We start from the raw sequence: 20,013 nt of genomic DNA, 5'->3' as shown, positions 1-20,013 counted from the left end.
CTATGCAATTCTGATTGCTAGAGAGGAACCTTTATAATTGTAGCATTATTTCTAGGATAAAGAATAGTCACATTTATAGCCTTAGGTCTCGTCACCTAACGTGGAAAAAGGAAATCTTATCATAAGATCTTTGAAGATACTCATAATATACTTATAGCTTAAATATATTGTGGATATGGAATATAATTATTGTCGTCATCCTAGTCTATTGCAATTCTATATATAGATAATCCAAATTAATTGTTCCAAAATATTTAACAATTATTTATTATTAATTAATATTTTTCGAACTTTTTTTTTTTTGGATAAAGTTTCAAAACCTTTTGTAAACAATTTACAAAATATACCAATGGGTCAAAATTTTTCCAATCATGTACAAATAATCTCCCCAAGGGAAGTAGATTCATTCTTAAGTATACCTTTCGTTCACAATCAAACACCATGAATCCGACGCATCATATATAATCCGAGAGACATCAATCACCGATACATCAAAACAAATTATGCCTAACTGTAACGTCAATGACCTCTCATGCTAAGAGACAAATAATAAGCTATTAATAAGAATATTGTTCTTTAACAATTATCAATAGTCCATTCAAAATTACCATTTGATCCGGTTCAATGTACACATACATATACATATACTCATACTTGTGTCAAGAAATCAACATTCCTATGAGCACACAATGTGATCACCAAATTAACATAATGTCCAATTCTATCCGTAGTTGTAAATAATTTTTTCATGTCAAAACCTATGAACAGCCACAACCAGCCAATATCATACAGAAAAAATTACGACAATAATACAAAGAACACGATTTTCCTCAATGGGACCAAATGAAAAGCTGCTGACTATTATTTCTAATGATCGGATGCAGTTACATCTTTTCTTTAGGCAAATATTAGAGTATAGATGATAGCATCAACTGAAGCTCCCATAGCTATTCAATGAAGCCCAATGACCAATGTAATACAAGGAATGATAACAAATTGACTAATCCCTAGAACCTAATGGGATGCCTTCTGAACGTAGGCCAGACCCAAATGTTGCCCATTTATACTAGTAGACCTCAACATGCCATTGCTTGTTCTTTTTCAGTTGTGAGAGCTTTTCATCCCAGTTCTCCCCTCTCTGCAATGCAACCTTCTTCAGAGTATCTTGGATCCCAGGCATCATCCCCTTCAACCCACAAAAGTATATGTGTGCTCCTCCATCCAACAGCTTGAATATCTCATCACTGTACTCCTCGATCTTGTCCTGAACATACATCTTTCCCCCACTCTTGTTCTTTTGTTCTCTGCTAAGGGCCCTGTCGTACCGGAAATGGTCTGGGTACTCACGAAGGTACTTGGTAAATTCATCATCGTAGAGAAGGCTATCAGAGTTGGCCACCCCGAGGAAGAGCCATGCAAGGCCACCAAACTTGAAAGTTGGAACAGACTCCATGAACATGCGGCGGAGGTAGCCTCTAAACGGAGCCACTCCAGTACCTGTAGCAATCATTATGTGGGTGGCATTTGGGTCATCCTCAGGCAAAAGCATAATCTTACCAGACGGGCCTGTCAAGAAAACCAAGCTTGGTTCAGGAACCATAGGCTACAAAGCAATTCTGCATTCAACAATCAGTGATACCCTCTACAATGAGCCACCAACCATTTATCACCCCAACTGGATAATCTATGTATTAGTTATAGAAAGTAAAACTTTAGAGACAACCAATTGCACTAATTTGAAGTAACTTATTTTCGGGCAAGAGGCAGTGGACAATCATGTTTCCCCAGGGTGTTGACCTAACAAGAATGCCTTGTTATTTGTTATAGGACATTTAAAATCAACGTGATTTCCCAAGAAGGGGTTGCAAGGTGTAATTCATGAGTAAAGATAGAAGAAGAAGAAAAGATGACGACTTTGCCAATGCCTGGTAGTTATGGTGGGTCTGGTACTCAGAAGTATTGAAACTTTCCCACCTTGAGAAGAAATGAACCTTTCCCATGGAAAATGGAAAGGACACATGATGCAAATACCTGGTAGCCGAAGTATTGAACCTTTCCCACCCTGAGAAGTATTGAACCTTTCACATGCATAATAGAGAGGATGCAAATACCTAGTAGTTGGATTCACAATTGATGTATTGAACCATTCCAACCTAGAGAAGTCTCCAGAATCAGATTATTGAACATTTCCTTTTACCTTCTTCCCTTACCCTTGGAAAGAACACAATATACAAAACATTTATTGTGTAAAAGATCCTCTATTGGGAAACTGTTGAGTAGTGCTTCCAAATATAACAAACATCTACCTACCCCACTCTAGTCCTTTTTCTTCGGCGTCTACTGTGCGGTTAGCTCAGCTGTTCACAAGCTGCACAGTCATTTACAATTTATACTATTCTTCTAGATTTGAACGGAAACAATCATTGACAAACAAAACAAAATAAGTAACAAACATATAAAAGATCCTTAGCACAACCTAGTATTTACACATTCTGGAAATTCTACATAATGTATATTTTTTTAGCTCTTTTACTTTTGAAGTATGAAATTTACCTGTGACCTGCACTTTATCTCCTGGCTTGGAGTCACAAAGAAAATTGCTGCAGATACCCTTCTTTGAAGGATCCTCCTTTCCAGTTTCAGGATCATAGTAAACAGCACGCCGGACACATAAACTGGCCGTCTTGCCATCAAAAAAATCCCCATATCTTGTGGATGCTATCGAGTAGAGGCGAACATTATTCGGAGCCCCTGGTTTCTTTGGATTTTCACCCTACAAGGAAGTAGAGAAGAAGAACTAAGAAAACCGTAACTAAAATAAAAAAATTTCAGTGCAATCGTATCATAACTACTAGCTATTCCCAAATATGCGAATTATGTTTCCACCAGTGGTGGAAAAAGTAGCTCTTAAGCAAGGAGGTAGAATCCACCATTCTTCATGTCACAGTGCAAATATCACATAGAAAAAAAATATGTGCTTGATTCATTGACTAACAACATCACATATATCTTTCTTTCTTTTTTTCTTTATTAATTTTATTTTTTATGCATACTTAAATTTTCTAGTTTTATTTTTCTAAAATTAAAATGGTAAATAAAATGACTTACTGGAGGAATTAGACCATAACTTTGTCCTTCCCAGTAGGGAACATTGCCACCATGGTCGATTACAATATGGCAAGTCTCACCAGGAGCTTTTGCACCTACAATCCTCTCAACAGAAACAATGGTTGCTGTGTAAGGTTCCTTTGGCTTGTGTATATGGAGAGGAGGTTCCTTAGCATCCTCAAGTTCTAAAGGTGAAACCGCAACCTTAGGTGTGCTGACTTGTGGCACCAACATGCCCACTACACACTGGTTTCTTGATCGTGGGTTCTTGGTTTTTAGATCCCAAGATAAGACTGGCACCCATGATTTATCCTGAAACCTCAAATTGTCTCTCTGAAAGGGAAAAAACTCAAAGGGTATCAGAATTTATCAAATCAAATCACACAGCCATAAATAGTCACTGATATATCTGAAAATTTTAATTTTCTGATAAAGCAGATAGAGAGCTTGTTCATAAGCATGATGAGAACCCAAAAAAATGGGTAGAAAAAAAGATTAGAAAAAAGAGGCATAATGTAAAACTGGGAAGCCAAGCCATAAGAACTTGAACAGAGCATTACAGATGACTATGATAAATTTAGAAATCAATGAGGAGAGCTACATGACAATGTTTAGTTTTCAGAATTTGAAGTATTGACACCCAATATAATTTTCAGAATAACAGACTAGCAAGCAAGGTTATAAATATCGGTATCGTATCGGTGTATAAGCCGATACATGTCAGTATCGGGTCCGACCGATACCGAAATGGTCAAAGTCTTCCTTCTTTAATGAAACAGTGATCTTTTGACATGGAATCATACTGCACAGACCAATTCAATGATATGTAATGATATTGGTATCGGCAGTGACCATTACCGATACCATGATTTAAAAACACTGCTAAAAAGACATTCCATAGAAGTGTTGAACACCAAATCCATGTCAGCATCCTTGTCACATTAATCACAAGTAAGGATTTGAGGATGAAGTTTCCCAAAAAATTAAAGCACGGTCAATCAAGTGGTAATACATTTCGAGTGTGTCATATAACATACAAAAAGCAATTGTTGTCATTATATATGTAAGAAGGGTGAAGTCAAAATATGCTTCCAGAGTTATGTATGGCAAAGACATGCCAACCAACCTCAAAGAAAATATTAACATGCCCAGAGAATTAACATGGATACAATGAAGACTTTGAGATGGATTACTGATATAACAAGGTAACTTCGGATAGAAGCATCCAAGGGACTTAAGCATAGTGCTCATAAGAGGATAATAACAGAAAGTTTACTACAATGGTTCCACCATGTGCAACTGAGATTCGCAATGGCATTGCCAATGACTGAGGGGCCAATAACTGAAGTGGTGCAAGTCAAGGGTCCAAAAGGACAACCACCAAAAGAAAAATCCTGCTAGTAGGACAACAGATGGTGAACAAAGTTCTGATGACGAATGATGAGGACATCAATGATTTTTAATTCATCAAACTTTAAGCCTTTCTTTTTCCTTTCTTATAGTAAATACTCAAAAGTATATTAAACAAATCCTACTGATCTATAGGGTTATGAAAAACAACACAATATTCATATAATCCAGTTATTCAACCTTAAAGGAAGTGCATCATGACTCACTGTTGGGTGGTCATGATTACCTGATCTATCCTTTGAGGAGTTTGGGAAGTTCCACATTAGGTCTGATCATTTTTCTATGGAATAAATCATAGATAGGAACCACAAATAGTTGTTGCAATCACCACACGCATGTCACTGATATGGCTCGTGCAGAGATTCCATACTTCAGTTGATCACTAATACTGCAACAACCATCTTTGCAGAGCTATACAATATGTCAAGAATGCATTTCACACAAAAAATGTACTTTAATAAAGTACTAATGAGTTAAAAGAGCAAATATGCAGTGAAGCATTTAATGGCAATCAACTGGCAAAAAAAAAAAAAAAAAATTCTTATTCGGCATAATTATTGATAAGTACAGGAAAGAGATATTGCAGGAAGAACTCAAAAGCAAGTGTTACTACGCATTAAGAACCCAAACAGAGCATAATAACACCAAAAACAAAGGAACATCTATGTGGTGAACCAACCAAAACCCAGAGAAACTGAATTATGCCAACACATGTCAATACCTATCTGATTAAGAAGTTGAGTTGCTGCAAATATAACTTAATACAGGCACATCATTAAAGAATAAAGAATGAGTCTTGAAGAAAGTATAATCAGACAACATAGATGGGTACAAAGGGAAGAACATGAATATAAGTGCATAAACTGAAGGGTATTTTCATAGCATGAGTCACATGAGAGAAAAATATATCAAAACAGGGGTAGCTCCTTCAAGAAAATCAAAATATTTCAAATAGTTCATAAAAATATAATGTGAAAGAACAATCTCAACTCAATAGTTCAACAAAAAAGAATTACGTGCAACTCAGGCGGATATCATTGCTAATAAATCACAAATATCGAGAAATCAAGCAAGGAAAACAGAGTGAGAGATGGAGAGAAGGGTAGGGGGAAAAAGTACATAGCTAACTAAATTACAATTACTCAATGAACATGAAAGGTTAAAAGACCTTCGAGAAGTTCATCAACAGTCAAAATTAATACACCAAACTGCACCAGATGAAGACAAAGCATAAAAATAAAAATTCCAAACTTTGCGATGTACCTTAAATCCCAAACTCCTAAATGATCCATCATTTCCGACCGGAACGGTGACAGAGACCTGCTAAAAATTCCTTAATTAGTCAAAATCCATACAAAATACAGAAATTCACACTGAAAACAAGAACCAGCGATCGAGGCCAAACCAAAAGCAATTCAAGTGTAAATAAAAGTCAAAAGGAGAATTGAGTCGAGAACCTACGAACCTGACTGACAGCCAAATGTGCCATGAGCTTCAGATCTTAGAGAAAAGAAACTTAGGGTTCTAAGAATGAGATTTGAATAAGAATGAAGAGGAATTTCGAGAAATAACAAGAGTTTTATAGGGTTTGGAATTGCAGAAGAAGAATCATTTGGTCGTTGGTATGCTATGAATGGTCTTTAGGAGGAGGCAAAGGACAGGTTTTCTTTGTTTAACATTTTTTTTCCTTCATCGGCTGCTTCGCTGATCTAAGCCTCCATGTGCAAATTAATTATTTATTTTTTTGTTCCCTATTTAAATTACAAATACCCCCAAATATTTTATTAAATTATGAGAACTTGGTTGTTAACGGGTAAGTCGGTAAGTCCAAGGCTGTTCCCGTCAGTGACCGTCAACGAAGATATGCTGACTGTTTCTCCCTCGAAAGGACAACTCCAAGCAGCCAAGCACAACTATTTTATGGTTTTTCTGTTTAAAAAAAAATTAAGATTAGATTAGGGTTCACCATGGCTGGTGAATTTGTATACTCCATCAGTTGCCATGTGGCAAGAAATGACAGGAATTGCTGGGTCCCTTTGCTTAGAGGATTACTATAGCATCTAACCTTGGGCGTGCGATTGGGGCCATTGGACTGCTTTTTTTTTTTCTGTTTTTTTGATAAGAAATATTTATTAATGAGAAAATCAGAGATTCAGTTGTAGGCAGTCGTAAATGACGGAGCTGATGTGCCACAGGCAATTGAAAGTGATCCAAAAAGCAAACTTGATTTGTAAATTATCGCTCTCAATGATGAGACGGCTAAAATTGTGAAGACGGGCAATAGATAGAACTTTCCTTACTACTAATGCTTTTGCGACAGAGCATTCTCCAACTCTTTGCTTGAAGCCACAAACAAAGTAACTCTTTTGAATCGCAACGTACACCTCCAATGCCAGCAGGACCAAAATTCCTTTTGTTAGCTCCGTCAATATTGAACTTGAGAAATAGGAATGCGGGTGGGCTCCAGCAGGCCAAATCTGTGCTAGTAGTCCTACTATTACCCGAAGGAATGGAGATCTCTTTACTAGTAGCAATTGCTAGCCATTGGATCATGTTTGACTGGGTTTTTGAAGACCATGACCTACCTCAGGCTCACTTAGGCTCATGGATTTAGTTCTTGGTATCGGTATCGGTATTGGTATTGGTGGATCAAGTAAGTATCGGAGAGGATCGGTGAATATCAGTCACTTTTGCCTTTTGCTTTTCATAAAAGATCATTTTTTTTACTGTTTTACCCCTAAAACTATATGGGTAATCGAGCCAGATCGTCTCAGTCGATATTGATACGATACGGTCAATATGATACCAATACTTGAAACCATGGTTAGGCCGAGATTGTCATTTTTATGCTTAATTTATTACATAAAAATTGTATATCAAAAGTAAGGGAAAAAAGAGCTGAAAAGGCAACATGGCATCTATGCCCTGACACAGAGGGGACGAAAAATCTTGCCTCTATGAATGTTTTCACTCATGTTGACACAAGGGTCACAGTGCCTATCAGGGTACCCCCTTGTTAAATGTAAATATTGATAGTTCAACTCCCAAAAAAAAAAAAAATTGTGAATTATGATACTTAAATCCATCCATGGGTTGCCCAAATGGTTAGGGCGAATTGAGAATCATGTGGATAAATGCACGGACCTAGTTTTAATTCATCATCTGTGCATTTGTTATTTAAGTGGAGACTGTGACGGTGAGTTACTGTCCGAACACATTGGTCGACAAAAGAAAAATATATTTAAATCCATGGCCTTATGTATGTGATATAAACATATTTGTATTTCAACAAAAAACAAAAAAAGAAGATATATACATATTTTTATATATGTATTTTTAAGCTATTACCTATAAGATCTCAACCTAGCTAAGCCTCACCAAGCCCTAGACTTAAAAGTCCCAACCCTAGTCCAGATCAATCTCAATCCTCTATATTGTCCATCTAAGATTCTCTTAACAACCACATGAACATAATGCATGTGCATTACCGTTTAACCTAAAAACTTAAACTGTTAAATATTGAAAATGTGACTAGCATTCCTATTATATTTTATGAAGTTAGCTGAACTCGTTTAAATTTCAGCCAATATAACTATGGAACAGGAGATCAAAATATGGTGCAACGGTACTTTAATTATGAAAATGCCACAACAATTATAATATGATAATAAAGGTTAGTGGCATATTTTAATTGAATGATATGACTTAGATACATTTTTTATTTATTTATTTTAAAAATAAAAGATGGATAAACTTTCTCTAGCTAAAAAGAATATTCTTAATGTAAAGTTTTGGTCGTCCAAATATATTAATCTATGTGGCACTATCAAATTGATTTTACTTGGATGCACCTTGTGGAGTTTATGAACTTTTAACCAGTCCACAACTTTGAATACATTGGATTTACTCATAACATTTATAGATTTGTCACATGTCATTCTATTTTAATTCAAAATAACACATTCAACTTACCCGGTCAACTGGTCAAGGAAAAAAAGTTCCTAGAGATTTTTCCATGATTTTCCCCTCCCCATTCTTTAAAAACCAAAACCAAATCTGTCCTCTACCACCCATGGTTCAAGTATCAGTTTGGGATCCGTCATATCGGATAGGTATCAGTTGAGATCGATCCTTGATCCAATACTGATCCGAATCGATTATTCTGATGGTTTCAGGGGTAAAATAGAAAAAGATGGTAATTTTTATAAAAATCAGGGGTAAAATAGACTGATCCCATCTGATCCGGATTGATATCGGATTGATATTGGTGGAGACCGATACCAATATCGATACTGATACCGAAACCAAATCTGTCCTCTACCACCCATGGTTCAAGTATCAGTTTGGGATCCGTCATATCGAATCGGTATCAGTTGAGATCGATCCCTGATCCAATACTAATCCGAATCAATTATTCCGATCGTTTCAAGGGTAAAATAGAAAAAGATGGTACTTTTTATATAAATCAGGGGTAAAATAGACTGATCCCATCTGATCTGGATTGATATCGGATTGATATTGGCAGAGACCGATACTGATACCGTCCCCTAAATCCTTGCTGCCACCACTTACCTGAAACCCAAAGTCAAAGCCAAAGCCAAAGCAAAAGAAGAGGAAAAAATAAATTTATAAAGTAAATCACAAGCATTAGCAATTTGATTTGCTTCCTTATAACACATGATCTACAAATACTTGCAAATTACTTTGTACCATCTAAATTGTGAATGAATCCAGGCCAATCGAGAGCTTCAAGATGATCAATGAATCATTTTGAAAAAACGCTGGAAGCGTTAATCTTATTCGGTTATACTGAGACACTAGTGGAGCAAAAAATGGAAATATATAAATTTGTGTATTATATAATAATGTCATTACTTTTATATCTTATGTGATCCACATTAGATGGTAACAACTCAGTGTAATCATACATATTTACAATGAGAATAATCTAAATTTAATCTTCTAATATTCGCAATGACAAAATTAATGGATAATTGACTAATCGCGCAGATCCATACTGACCCCACAACTATATGGATCGGGTTATTCCAGGGTTGAATGAAAATCATTCAACTTTCACTCAGGACGTTCGAGTTTACAGCTCGTACCAAGTTCATTACTCACCATCTGCGCTACCCCTTTGGGTGATTAATCTTTTGTCAGAACCATTGGATAGAACCAGATAAAATGTAACCCATATAAATTAAATCAAACATAATCCACCATATTAAACCCTACAATCATGTGACTTTGTTGAGTTGTGTAAAAAGGGACGAAAGATACCAGATTTGATGTTGTGGTATTGTATCTTTATGAAGTTGTAGTTTCTTTACCAACTTTATTTGTTTCGGCAAGTTATTTTCATTTAAGCAGAATTTGTGGGACTGTATCTTTATGAGGTTATAATTTTCTTATCAATTTAAATTGTTTCAACAAGTTATTTTCACTTAAGCTGAATTTGAACCGAATTACCAAGAACTCGTAGGAGCTAAATACAAAAACCAAATAAAAACCGAACTAATTCGGTTTGATTTTGACTTAGAGAATACAAAAATAAATCGATTTTAATAGCTAGTTTATACATATTTTATTTCAAAATCAAACCAAACCAAACCAAAAATTGAAACCTAACCGAATGACACACACCGTAAATAGGAATTAACAGCACATATGGTGACATTAATGAGAAAAAGAGGCCCAAAAAAGAGAAAGATGGGTCCCGAAAGAAAGCATCAATGAGCTCGCATTCAATCATTCAATCATTCAATCATTCAATCATTCAATCATAACCCAACACCCTCCCTTTCAGTGATAGCCATATTCCTAATTTCATCAACTACAGCCTGAAGTGTCTGATCAGATGAGCCACCTTCCGCCACCGCCGCCTCCGCCGCCTTCTTCCATTTTAGTGCATTCCTCCTGAGCTCCGCCGCCTTCGCTCCTCGTGTCACCTACTCAAGTGCTCTCACAACATCTTCCCTAGTCAATCTTCTCTTCTCATTTTTTCACCTCATCAGCTATTCTCACCCCAACACCAAAAACATCCACCAAGAACTTAGCATTCGTTACCTGATCACTAAACAGTGATAACTCCACAACTGGAACACCAGAGCTCAAGCACTCCAAGCTTGAATTCCACCCACATTGGCTCACAAAGCAAGCCAAAGATGGGTGTACAAGCACTTCCTCTTGTGGGCAACATGGAACCACTAAACCTTTCCCATCGGGTAGTTGGGTTAGATCAGGAATATCCATCTTCTGCTCCACTTCTCGGGTCGGTGGAGCAGGTCGGATGACCCATAAGAAGTAGAGCCCACTGTTTAAAAGCCCATAAGCCAGCTCCTCCATCTGCTCCTTCTCTAGAGTTAGAATGCTACCAAAGGAGACATAAACAACCGACGCCGGAGGCCGCAAATCGAGCCACTCGATGCAGCTTCCGTCAGCTTTCAACATATCTCCATGGATGGCAGCTTGAGCTACAGATGCTCTGAGTAATGGGCCAACGGGTCGGATCTTGGGCAGAGTGTGAGACAAGGTTTTAATGGTTTTAAAGGTTTTACCGGTTTGTTGACGATGCAGGAAACAGGTCCTAGTAGACAATATGTTCAAAAATCAAGTATTTAAAAACGTCATAAAAACAGAGCGTGTTTTAAACGTTTTTTAGAACGGAAATGCTTGAAGTTTGCTGTTTTTTAAAGTATCTTTGGGAAACATACGGTAAAACGTGCTTTAAACAATAAAAAACAGAAACACGTTTTTGGCTAACAGTGGCCTCTACCAGTTGTGTTGATTGCTATTATCAAGTCCTTAATCGGCATACCGACACATTTCTTCTTGTCGATATCTAAGCCATCTGAGAAGAATTTGAAGCGGAGCTGACCAGGCCTATGGTGGTGGCAGTCATGGTGCTGGAGGTGGCGTTTTGGATTCTCCAGCCAGCGTTTTCGGTGGTGGTGAAGGAGACCAGGAGGCCTTTGGAAGCTAAGGCCATAGCTAGCCTAAGCATGGGGTTGATGTGGCCTTGGGCTGGGAATGAGATCACAACATGGACCATGTCTGTAGATGCCATGCTCTCTCTCTCTCTCTCTCTCTTGATTATCTGATGGATGAAGAAGCTGGTTCCATCAATGCAGGTTTAGTCCATCCGTCCATGGCTGACGAGTGATAACTTGGTCACTGCATGCTATGCACGGATGTGCAGAGAAGGGCAAAATAATTTGAATCACACACCTCACCAACCTTGGATACCTACCCAAATATTGGTCTAAGACCTTTTCCCCTTAACTACTAAACTTAAAGGGTTTGTCTAATGGGTCCAGCTAAATGTCACAAATCCAGTGACAAAATAGGTTTGAACGTGAATTCTATTACCCCTCGATTTTTGTCACACTGATTTTTGGGTTAAAAAGGTCATTTATTTCCTCGTCACTTTTTGAGTCTCCCTTGAGATCCCAAACTAATTAATAAGAAAAAGTATATTTGTAAAAGGTAAAAAACCCTAGTGGCCTGACACACGAAACATCAAATGCATGAACCAATGAGAGCACAAACGGGAGCATTTTCAGCACAAAGAGGAAGGGAGAAGGGCGTGGGCGTGGGCGTGGGCGTGGGTGTGGGTGGGGAAGATGCTACATAGAACCAGAGCCAAGAGTTAATTTACCAAAAGAAAAAAGTTTAATCTCCAGCTAGCAAGTTTGGACTGAATCTTGTGTGGTAACACTGATAGCAACCAGAGTGCGGATTCTGATGTCATCAGAGAGAAAAAGTTCCAACTTCCATGAGAGTTACTTTACCAAAAAGAAATAAGTTTAGTCTCCAGCAAGCAAGTGTAGACCGAGTCTTGTCAAGAAATGCAACAAAGTAGTCCCATCTTATGCATAGCCTTCAAAATAGGACCCAGGAGGTAAATAAAGAGAAGGATCACCTCTCTGTATCTAGTCCTTGCTTAAATGACACCAACCCAATTATGAGTAGCTTGTTAGTGTTAATCCTACATCGATTGTGAGTGAGAAATCCCATTCCTGATATACCTGTGAACACCCTCCTCTCATCAGATCGGTCTTTTGAAATGGAGATTTACAATTAGAAATAGAGAAGGTCTCCCTGTTACATTTAGCTTTTGTACTGAACTCATACAGTAATTATAATGACATCAATAATAAAACAACAAAGTGATTGTTACAGAAAATAGCATCATTAGTAAAGTAAATGAGAGAATGTCATGTAATTTTCCATTTCTGAAACATTTCTGCTAGACATTGGAGCTGATTTATCCAGGCTATTTGCTATTCTGAACAACCCCAAAATAAAATCTTGCAGGAATATTTGTATGCATCTGACTTACTTGAAGAGATGAACAGGAAATTGGACTGTCGCAGGAGAAAAAGACACTTTATACCAAATGAGTCTCAAAAGTCCCACACAATCTTTAATAGTTAACGGAAAACAGAGCTTAACCCAGGCTGTTTCCAGAAAGGCCCTTTGCTTTCAAGCACTGAGGCATATTAGCCTTGGAAACTGATAATTGAACTGAACGTATTGGGTTCCGCTTAACACGGGATCAATAGGACTTCCATTCAAAAGCTATTTCTCAATTGCTGTCCTTGATGGAAATTCTCAACAGACATTAAATTTTGGACAAAGGTGCAATACCTTGAATATAATGTGGACTTGATCTTTACTGCGAATTGTCAATGTAGTGATTATCAAATACTTAAGATCTTAAATGCAGTTCCTTGCCTCCATAATGGAAGTGGCAGAGGAAATAGAGAAAGCAATGGCAGATGATGACCAATCACTTTGCCAACCATTAGGGTAATGACCTTAGGTTGTGATCTCTTTCCCTGGCCAATTTGACATGCAATAGCTATTACTACGAAATAATAATAACAATAATAACAGTATTTTGATAGTCATTGACGGAATCCAGTCACAAACCGTTCGATGCCAGAAAAGTCAGATATTACTTTTACATTCTGTACATTGGTAACTGATTTGTTTGTCATGAAATCCAAAAGAAACTTGCTCTGCTTTTCACCGTTAGTCTGCAGAGAAGAAAGAAAGAAATTAATGCATTTGAAATCTAAAAACAGATGAAATCTAATAAGAGTATAAGAAATAAGATTAAAGCACATAGAGATGACGTAAGTGTGCTTTCGTGTCAGTGTATGCCCATGTGCATGTGAACATGTATGACAATCAGGAAAATGAAGACCGAGTATGCAAACTTAAGATTTGTCTATTTCTTTTTCTTTGCGCTATTTTCACCAACCAAGCAGTTTTTGAGATAGGAAAACTACAAGGTTGTCTGACAATGGAGATGCAATGCACCTTGCATAAATGCTGAGTATTGGCAATATATAAAGTGGTGCCCGAGGAAAGAGTCACCAATAAAATATAGTCATGCCCAACATCAATTCTGCATCTAATTTGCAACTAAGTTAACTAGAGCCATAATTCTGATATTATGATTTATGACACTAGTAATCAATAAAAGAAAAACCGTACGGCAAGTACAAAGAAAAAGGGGGATGCACCCAAATTAATGTGAATGATACGTAATACACATAACATTAATGAAATTTCCATTTAATTAATCAAGATACAAGGGTTTTAATAAGTGCAATTCAGCTGCTCATCACTAACAGAATTTTAGAGCAGGAAGACAATTAAGGTTTCATTTGAACTAAACAAAGATTTCATTTGCAGCAAAGTAATTACAATATTGAGAAGAATTGGTCACCTCAAAAGCAAAGAAGCCCCCCGGCTTTAACATCAAAGCAGCTGCTTCACAAATGTGGAGGAGATCATCCATGCCATTCTCACCCCCATCTAATGCAAGTCTTGGTTCATGTTTACCAACTTCAGCTTGCAGCCCAATTATCTGGGAACTTGGTATGTATGGTGGGTTACTCACAACTCCCATAAGCTCACCTTTAACATCTTCCAAGGGTTCAAACCATGATCCATGTCTTATTTCAACTTTATCCTGAAAAAAAAAAAAAAAAGGTAAAGCTTGAATCAACCCGTGTTAGGAGTCACACTATGAAACTATGGGAGAAGGTAATAGAAGTTCGCATTAGAAGAGAAACTAACATCTCAGGGAACCAATTCGGTTTAATGCCTAGAAGATCCACGACGGAAGCGATTTACCTTCTTAGGGGGCTTATGGAAAAATCTAGAACTTACAAGAGGGATCTCCATATGGTCTTCATTGATCTAGAAAAGGCCTATGAAGAGTTCCCAGAGATTTATTCTGGCATGTACTAGAGAAGAAAGGGGTGTCAAAAAAATACTTAAAGACACGTATAGGGATGTGGTGACTAGTGTGTGATCTACAAGAGGTCAAGGTGGAGTTCCCAATTACTATCAGGTTACATCAAGGGTCCGCACTAAGCCCTTATCTGTTTACGCTTATCATAGATGATCTAACCAGGATATTCAAGGAGAGATACTGTGGTGTATGCTTTCTGCTGATGATATTGTTTTTGGTGGGTGAAACAATGGTAGGGAATAATGATAAGTTGGAGTTATGGATATCTACATTGAATCGAGAGGTCTTAAGATAAGTAGAACGAAGACGGAATACATGATGTGTAACTTTAGTCGATTGAAGACTGATACCAAAGGGTGAAAATTAAGGGGTGGGAGATCTCGCAAAATGACTATTTTAGATATATGGGCTCTACCTTAAACAAGAAAGGTGAGATAGACGATGATGTGTCCCACAAAATTAAACTAAAATGGATGAAGTGAAGAGGGGCGTCTGGAGTGTTGTGTGATTAACGTATTCCTCTAAAGTTTAAAGGAAAATTCTACAGGATATTCGTAAGACCAGCTATGATGTATGGTGAGGAATGTTGGGCAGTCAAGAAGTGTAATATAGATAAGTTGAGTGTAGTAGAGATGAGGAGGTTGATATGAATGTGTGGGAAAAGTCTAAAAAATATAGTGAGGAATGACTGGGTCAGAGCTGACTTGGGAGTTGCCCTGATTAATGATAAGCTCAGAGAATGTTGATTAAGATGGCTTGGACATGTCCAAAGGAGGCCTTTGGATGCCCTAGTACGGAGGAGTGACCAGATTCCGATGGATGGAGCTAAAAGGGCTAGGTGCAAGCCGAAAATAACCATTAATGAGTTGGTAAGGAGAGGCATGCAAAAGATAGGTCTTCACCCTAGTATGGCATCTAAAAGAGTTACTTGGAGGGCAAAGATCCAGATTGCCAATTGTTCGTCAATGGGATTTCCCAAATTTTTTTTTTCCTACTCAGATCCATGTAGCCAACCTCATTGAATTGGGATAAGGCTGAGTTGTTGTTGTAAACTTGAAAAGGACTTTTCAAGAAGTCGTCTTTCTGTCATTAGATTTCTATACATCGGCGCAACGGTGAGATCACTCCATTGCAACGTAATGGTCAAGTTCCAGTCGGGAAATGGCATCTCCGCAATGTGGAGGTAAGGCTGCATACATATGATCTTCCCCAGACCCCACAGTGGCAGAAGCCTCATGCACTAGGTATGGCTTTTTTATATTACTTTTTGGTGTTAGTCTGGAGACTGGTATTCTAGTTCATTGTAGTTATTTGGTTTCTTCTTTGTGTGCCGAAGTTATATCTGTTTGAAAAGTTTTTTTGTTTGGGGGAGGGGGGAGGTTTACAAGTCTTTTTGAGGGGTTAAACTTAAATTGAAGTAAAGAGAGTAACTAGACCCAAAGTAATAAGATTCCAAATTAGCGCTAGTAACTAGACCCAAAGTAATAAGATTCCAAATTAGGGCTTTTAAGTCCCTAGGTCAATGAAACAATAAAGTGAGAAGGCAGTGTCTGTCAGTGCACCTTCAAAATTTAGTATAGATGATATCCCAACTTGCAAGTCAATCTTCTGCCACCCTCCCTGCTTTCTCCAGCATCTGACCCTCTTCCCTCCTCTCTGGCAACCTCATCTTCCTCCAACTCCTTCTTCTTCTTATCTCCTGCCACTCCCTTCTCTTGGACCACCTCCTCTCCTCTCCCTCCTCCACCTCCTCTTTCTTCTTCTTGTTCTGTCCAGCACACAGACCCTCTCCTCCTCCTCCTTTGTCTTTTATCTTTTCCACTTCTAAAGGAGACTGGACATAGGAGAGGACAAATCCCCCAAGTCCACCACACACTTCTAGATGGACCCATGTCGCCACATATGGACATGAGATTCAGCAGGTGAACCAACAGATCCTTCTAATGTAGGTTTCTGCAACCTAATAAGCAGTCACACGATAGCTATCAAACGCTCTCCCATTTCTTTCTAACCAGATTCTCCATGGGGAAGCATGAAGTGAGAATTTCCAGATTTTGTTGCCTCTTCTATTGAACCTTGGATCCGTTCAGCTGCACATTAAGCTAGGTAATGAGGATTGCATCAGGCAATTCACGCCAATCCAAAAGCAGCCTGCACCATACTCTAAAAGTGAAGGGACAGTCAACAGTAAGTCGGAACGGTTTGAGCATCTCGCCAGCAAACAACTCAGTCTTGTACTCTTGTGGGATATATATATTACCTAGAAAATAAGTTGTTCACTGTCCCAGGCAGCAATCCAAGAAAAGAACCAAACTTTGGGATGCACTTTTTCATCCAACCAATATCAGTAAGGAATGAGGACTACATAGGTAGGTAGTGTCGAGGTAGGATTTGACTGACTGTAAATAAGACCCTCAAATTCTGCTGTACTGAAGACTGGTAATTTTTCTGAAATTTTGAATTAGATGTAGTGAGATTCAAGCGACTGCATTTCCCAGTCGTTGATATTGCTTTGAGGCTAGAGGCTAGAGGATTCATGATGCATATAGCCCTTAATTTCTCCATAATCCAAAGATCACTATCATTTTCCATGAGGAACATATCTGGAAAAGCATTTGACGAATGGTAGTCCAGGGCACCATTTATCTGGCCAGAATTTGATTATATGTAAAAATAGGGAAAAACAGAAACGCTAACAGGTCGCATGGCCCCAGCGCCTAGACACAAGAGCACGCAAATTTACTGCCCCAACCTCCATGAATTAAACCGAAAAAAAAAAATCAATACTGATGCCTCTGCGCATGTTCTCATTGGCCCCCGCACTGGTGCAGAGGCCACGCAAGCAGGTACTGATCTCTTCCCCATCAAAATAATATTTGCATGTTATATGCAAATCACTTAAGTATTACTTGACGTTGGGCACAGAGGAAATATTTCTATGAAATGTAGAATGCTTTAGGATCCAAAAATAGAAGTAACAGGAATGAACAAGGGTAAAAGTTAACGACCTTTCTTCTAGGCTTCAGCTGAAACCACAAAAGAAAGCATTAAAATTCAAAATCCAACCAGCTCCATTTTTCTTACTAATATCCAAACCAAAGAAAAGAAAGAGAAAGATCCCTAAACTTGCAGAACAGAAAACGACCAGGGGGAAAATGAAGACAAGGAAAGGAAATAGCAAAATTAGTTGGATACATCCAGATAAAATGAACCCAAGCTTCTCTAGACTTAGAATGGTAAAGGCAGGAGATTATGAATCAAATTGCTAGCAGATTGAAGGAAGAAGGAGAGATGATTAAGGACAGGTTAAGGACAACTCAAATCTTGTCCAACAAAAGTTCAAGGGAAAAGTGCATCTGCAACAAGCCTCTTGTGAAGCTAAGCAGCATGATCAAAGAACAGTACATAACTATATATGATGATCAATTATTCTACGCTTTCATCTATCAGAAAGAAAAAAAAAAAAAAATTTTAATTGAACTTCCATCCTGCTCAGATGACACTGATCTATATATATTTGATGAAGTGCTAGCACCAACATGACAGCGCCCAAAATAACTAAAAAATAATGACTTTGCATTAATTTGCAGGATTCATAACTTTGTTTTAAGTTGTGATGTAAAACATTATTCTAAAAATTTTATAGGCATACTGTAATTGCAGCTTGTGTTGAAGCAGAAATCACAAAGGGAAACACAATGCAAATACTTGGCTGAAATTATTATGTATGATATCATCATGTTGGGGATACTCCCTCTGTCCATTCAATATGGAAAGTTGCAGAAATTCTATGCTCTAACTTCTAACAATACCTCATATACAAAGAGCCAAAAACAAAAAATCAAAGAATTATTCCATGGAATGAAATTTTGTGCTAAACACAATTCTTCAAAATAATCAAATACCTCTGAAAATCACGAAGAAGCTATAAAAAGTGTCATCAAATGCTCAAATTCTATTACTTAAGCAGGAAGAATAATTTTAACCAAAAATAATAACCATGAGATTAATTATATTCTGTCTTACTAACCTGCAAATCATACCTCTTGACATTAAACTCCGCAACTGAAACTGCAATGGGGCTCAAATCCGTAGCAATGACCTTTCCTCCGCCTCCCAAAATCCTAGCGAGTCCAATGGCAATTGCACCACTTCCAGTCCCCAAATCCGCCCATATCCCCTCTCCCAACCCTTCCTCTTCCAAAACCAATTCACTCACCAAATCCACAATCAGCTCAGTCTCAGGTCTGGGGATCAAAACCCCTTCTTGAACACTCAACACCAAGTCCCTCCAGTGCTCACACCCTACTATATACTGAAGGGGCCTTCTTTCTTCGATCCTCTGTTTCCAGATACGGTAAAGCTCGTCCAAATCTGCCCTTAATCTCACCAATTTACCATTTTCAGCAGAAACCAGTTGAGGCAAAATGGATTTATCCTCAACTGCATCTTCTAAGAGCCATTTGACTTCTCTACACAATATATTGGTATCAGGTCCATTATCAGAGTCCACGAACTTGGACCCAACTGAGAGGGCAAGGTTTTTAGCCCATTGCTGCCATTTTTGGAGGTCAGACGCAGAAGCAGTGAAGGTTGGAGGCCTAAGAAAGAGAGGAATTTGAGATTTTTGGGAAGTGGGTATCGATGATATGGAAGGAAAAGATATGGGTCGACTGAGTTTTGTAGAGAGAGGTAGTTTTTGGCGTTTGAAGGCAAGGGAATATGGGGAAACGGTAGAAAGAATACTACGTGGTAAGCTTGAATTCATCTCCTTCCCCACTCTGCTACATGCTTCGTCTCCTATTTTATCCAATTGGTAGCCGTTAGTATTCGCAAAAGAAACCTTTCCTCCGACTGTTTTCAATCTGTGAAAGCAGCTGGTTGCAACTTGCAACTGCAACTGAAACTGAATCAAGCGATTCAACTCCCTGATTCCCATTTATTGTTCGTTCGCAAAAGCCTAAGGCTGTGTTTGGATGTCATTCAATTTTTTTCCTTTTTATTTCTTCATAACCAAACATACCTAAAAATGTTAAAATCACAACGCTTCTTCCTCGGAGGCGCTCCAGGTTCGCATACACTCAGGTATGCTAGAATCTTTAATGACATAGCCATTCGGGTCAAGGAATCAGCAGCACTGCTGATGCGCCTTATAACAAAAGAAAAAGAACAACTCCTAAAATATGGGATAATATGCTTAATGTCTTGAATAAAAAATAAGA

At 38.0% G+C, this 20,013-nt stretch overlaps 2 protein-coding genes and 1 pseudogene across 4 annotated transcripts; all 3 read right to left on the bottom strand.

The window, feature by feature from the left end:
• Positions 1-824: 824 nt before the first annotated feature.
• LOC122069522 (ferredoxin--NADP reductase, embryo isozyme, chloroplastic) lies at positions 825-6,236 on the bottom strand. Of its 2 annotated transcripts, XM_042633558.1 has the most exons (5): positions 5,984-6,236; positions 5,782-5,838; positions 3,109-3,441; positions 2,554-2,773; positions 825-1,566 (listed from the first exon to the last, which is right to left on the bottom strand). In XM_042633558.1, the coding sequence occupies exons 1-5, from the start codon at positions 6,005-6,007 to the stop codon at positions 1,067-1,069; spliced, it is 1,134 nt and encodes a 377-aa protein (XP_042489492.1). In that variant the 5' UTR covers positions 6,008-6,236; the 3' UTR covers positions 825-1,066. The 2 variants fall into 2 exon arrangements, with proteins under 2 accessions (XP_042489492.1, XP_042489493.1); XM_042633559.1 differs by lacking the exons at positions 5,782-5,838; positions 5,984-6,236 and adding an exon at positions 4,745-4,888.
• Positions 6,237-10,301: 4,065 nt separating this feature from the next.
• Positions 10,302-11,572, bottom strand: LOC122069507 (annotated as a pseudogene).
• Positions 11,573-13,404: 1,832 nt separating this feature from the next.
• On the bottom strand, positions 13,405-19,745 carry LOC122069503 (release factor glutamine methyltransferase). 2 transcript variants are annotated; one of them, XM_042633532.1, is made up of 3 exons: positions 18,822-19,745; positions 14,261-14,506; positions 13,405-13,562 (listed from the first exon to the last, which is right to left on the bottom strand). In XM_042633532.1, exons 1-3 carry the CDS (start codon positions 19,728-19,730, stop codon positions 13,431-13,433), a joined length of 1,287 nt encoding a protein of 428 aa, XP_042489466.1. In that variant the 5' UTR covers positions 19,731-19,745; the 3' UTR covers positions 13,405-13,430. The 2 variants fall into 2 exon arrangements, with proteins under 2 accessions (XP_042489466.1, XP_042489467.1); XM_042633533.1 differs by lacking the exon at positions 14,261-14,506.
• Between the last annotated feature and the right edge of the window lie 268 nt (positions 19,746-20,013).

This window comes from Macadamia integrifolia, unplaced genomic scaffold, assembly GCF_013358625.1.
Source record: "Macadamia integrifolia cultivar HAES 741 unplaced genomic scaffold, SCU_Mint_v3 scaffold629, whole genome shotgun sequence".
Lineage (NCBI taxonomy): Eukaryota > Viridiplantae > Streptophyta > Magnoliopsida > Proteales > Proteaceae > Macadamia > Macadamia integrifolia.
This window is presented reverse-complemented; position numbering and strand designations above follow the sequence as displayed.

Coding starts and splice junctions, on each gene's coding strand:
- LOC122069522 (XM_042633558.1), bottom strand. CDS start 6,007: ATGGCACATTTGGCTGTCAGTCAG. Junction 5,839..5,983: donor CACATTTGGCTGTCAGTCAG/GTTCGTAGGTTC, acceptor AATTTTTAGCAG/GTCTCTGTCACCGTTCCGGT. Junction 3,442..5,781: donor TTAGGAGTTTGGGATTTAAG/GTACATCGCAAA, acceptor TTTCCCTTTCAG/AGAGACAATTTGAGGTTTCA.
- LOC122069503 (XM_042633532.1), bottom strand. CDS start 19,730: ATGGGAATCAGGGAGTTGAATCGCTTGATTCAGTTTCAGTTGCAGTTG. Junction 14,507..18,821: donor TCAAGAGGTATGATTTGCAG/GTTAGTAAGACA, acceptor TTTTTTTTTCAG/GATAAAGTTGAAATAAGACA. Junction 13,563..14,260: donor GGGGCTTCTTTGCTTTTGAG/GTGACCAATTCT, acceptor TCTTCTCTGCAG/ACTAACGGTGAAAAGCAGAG.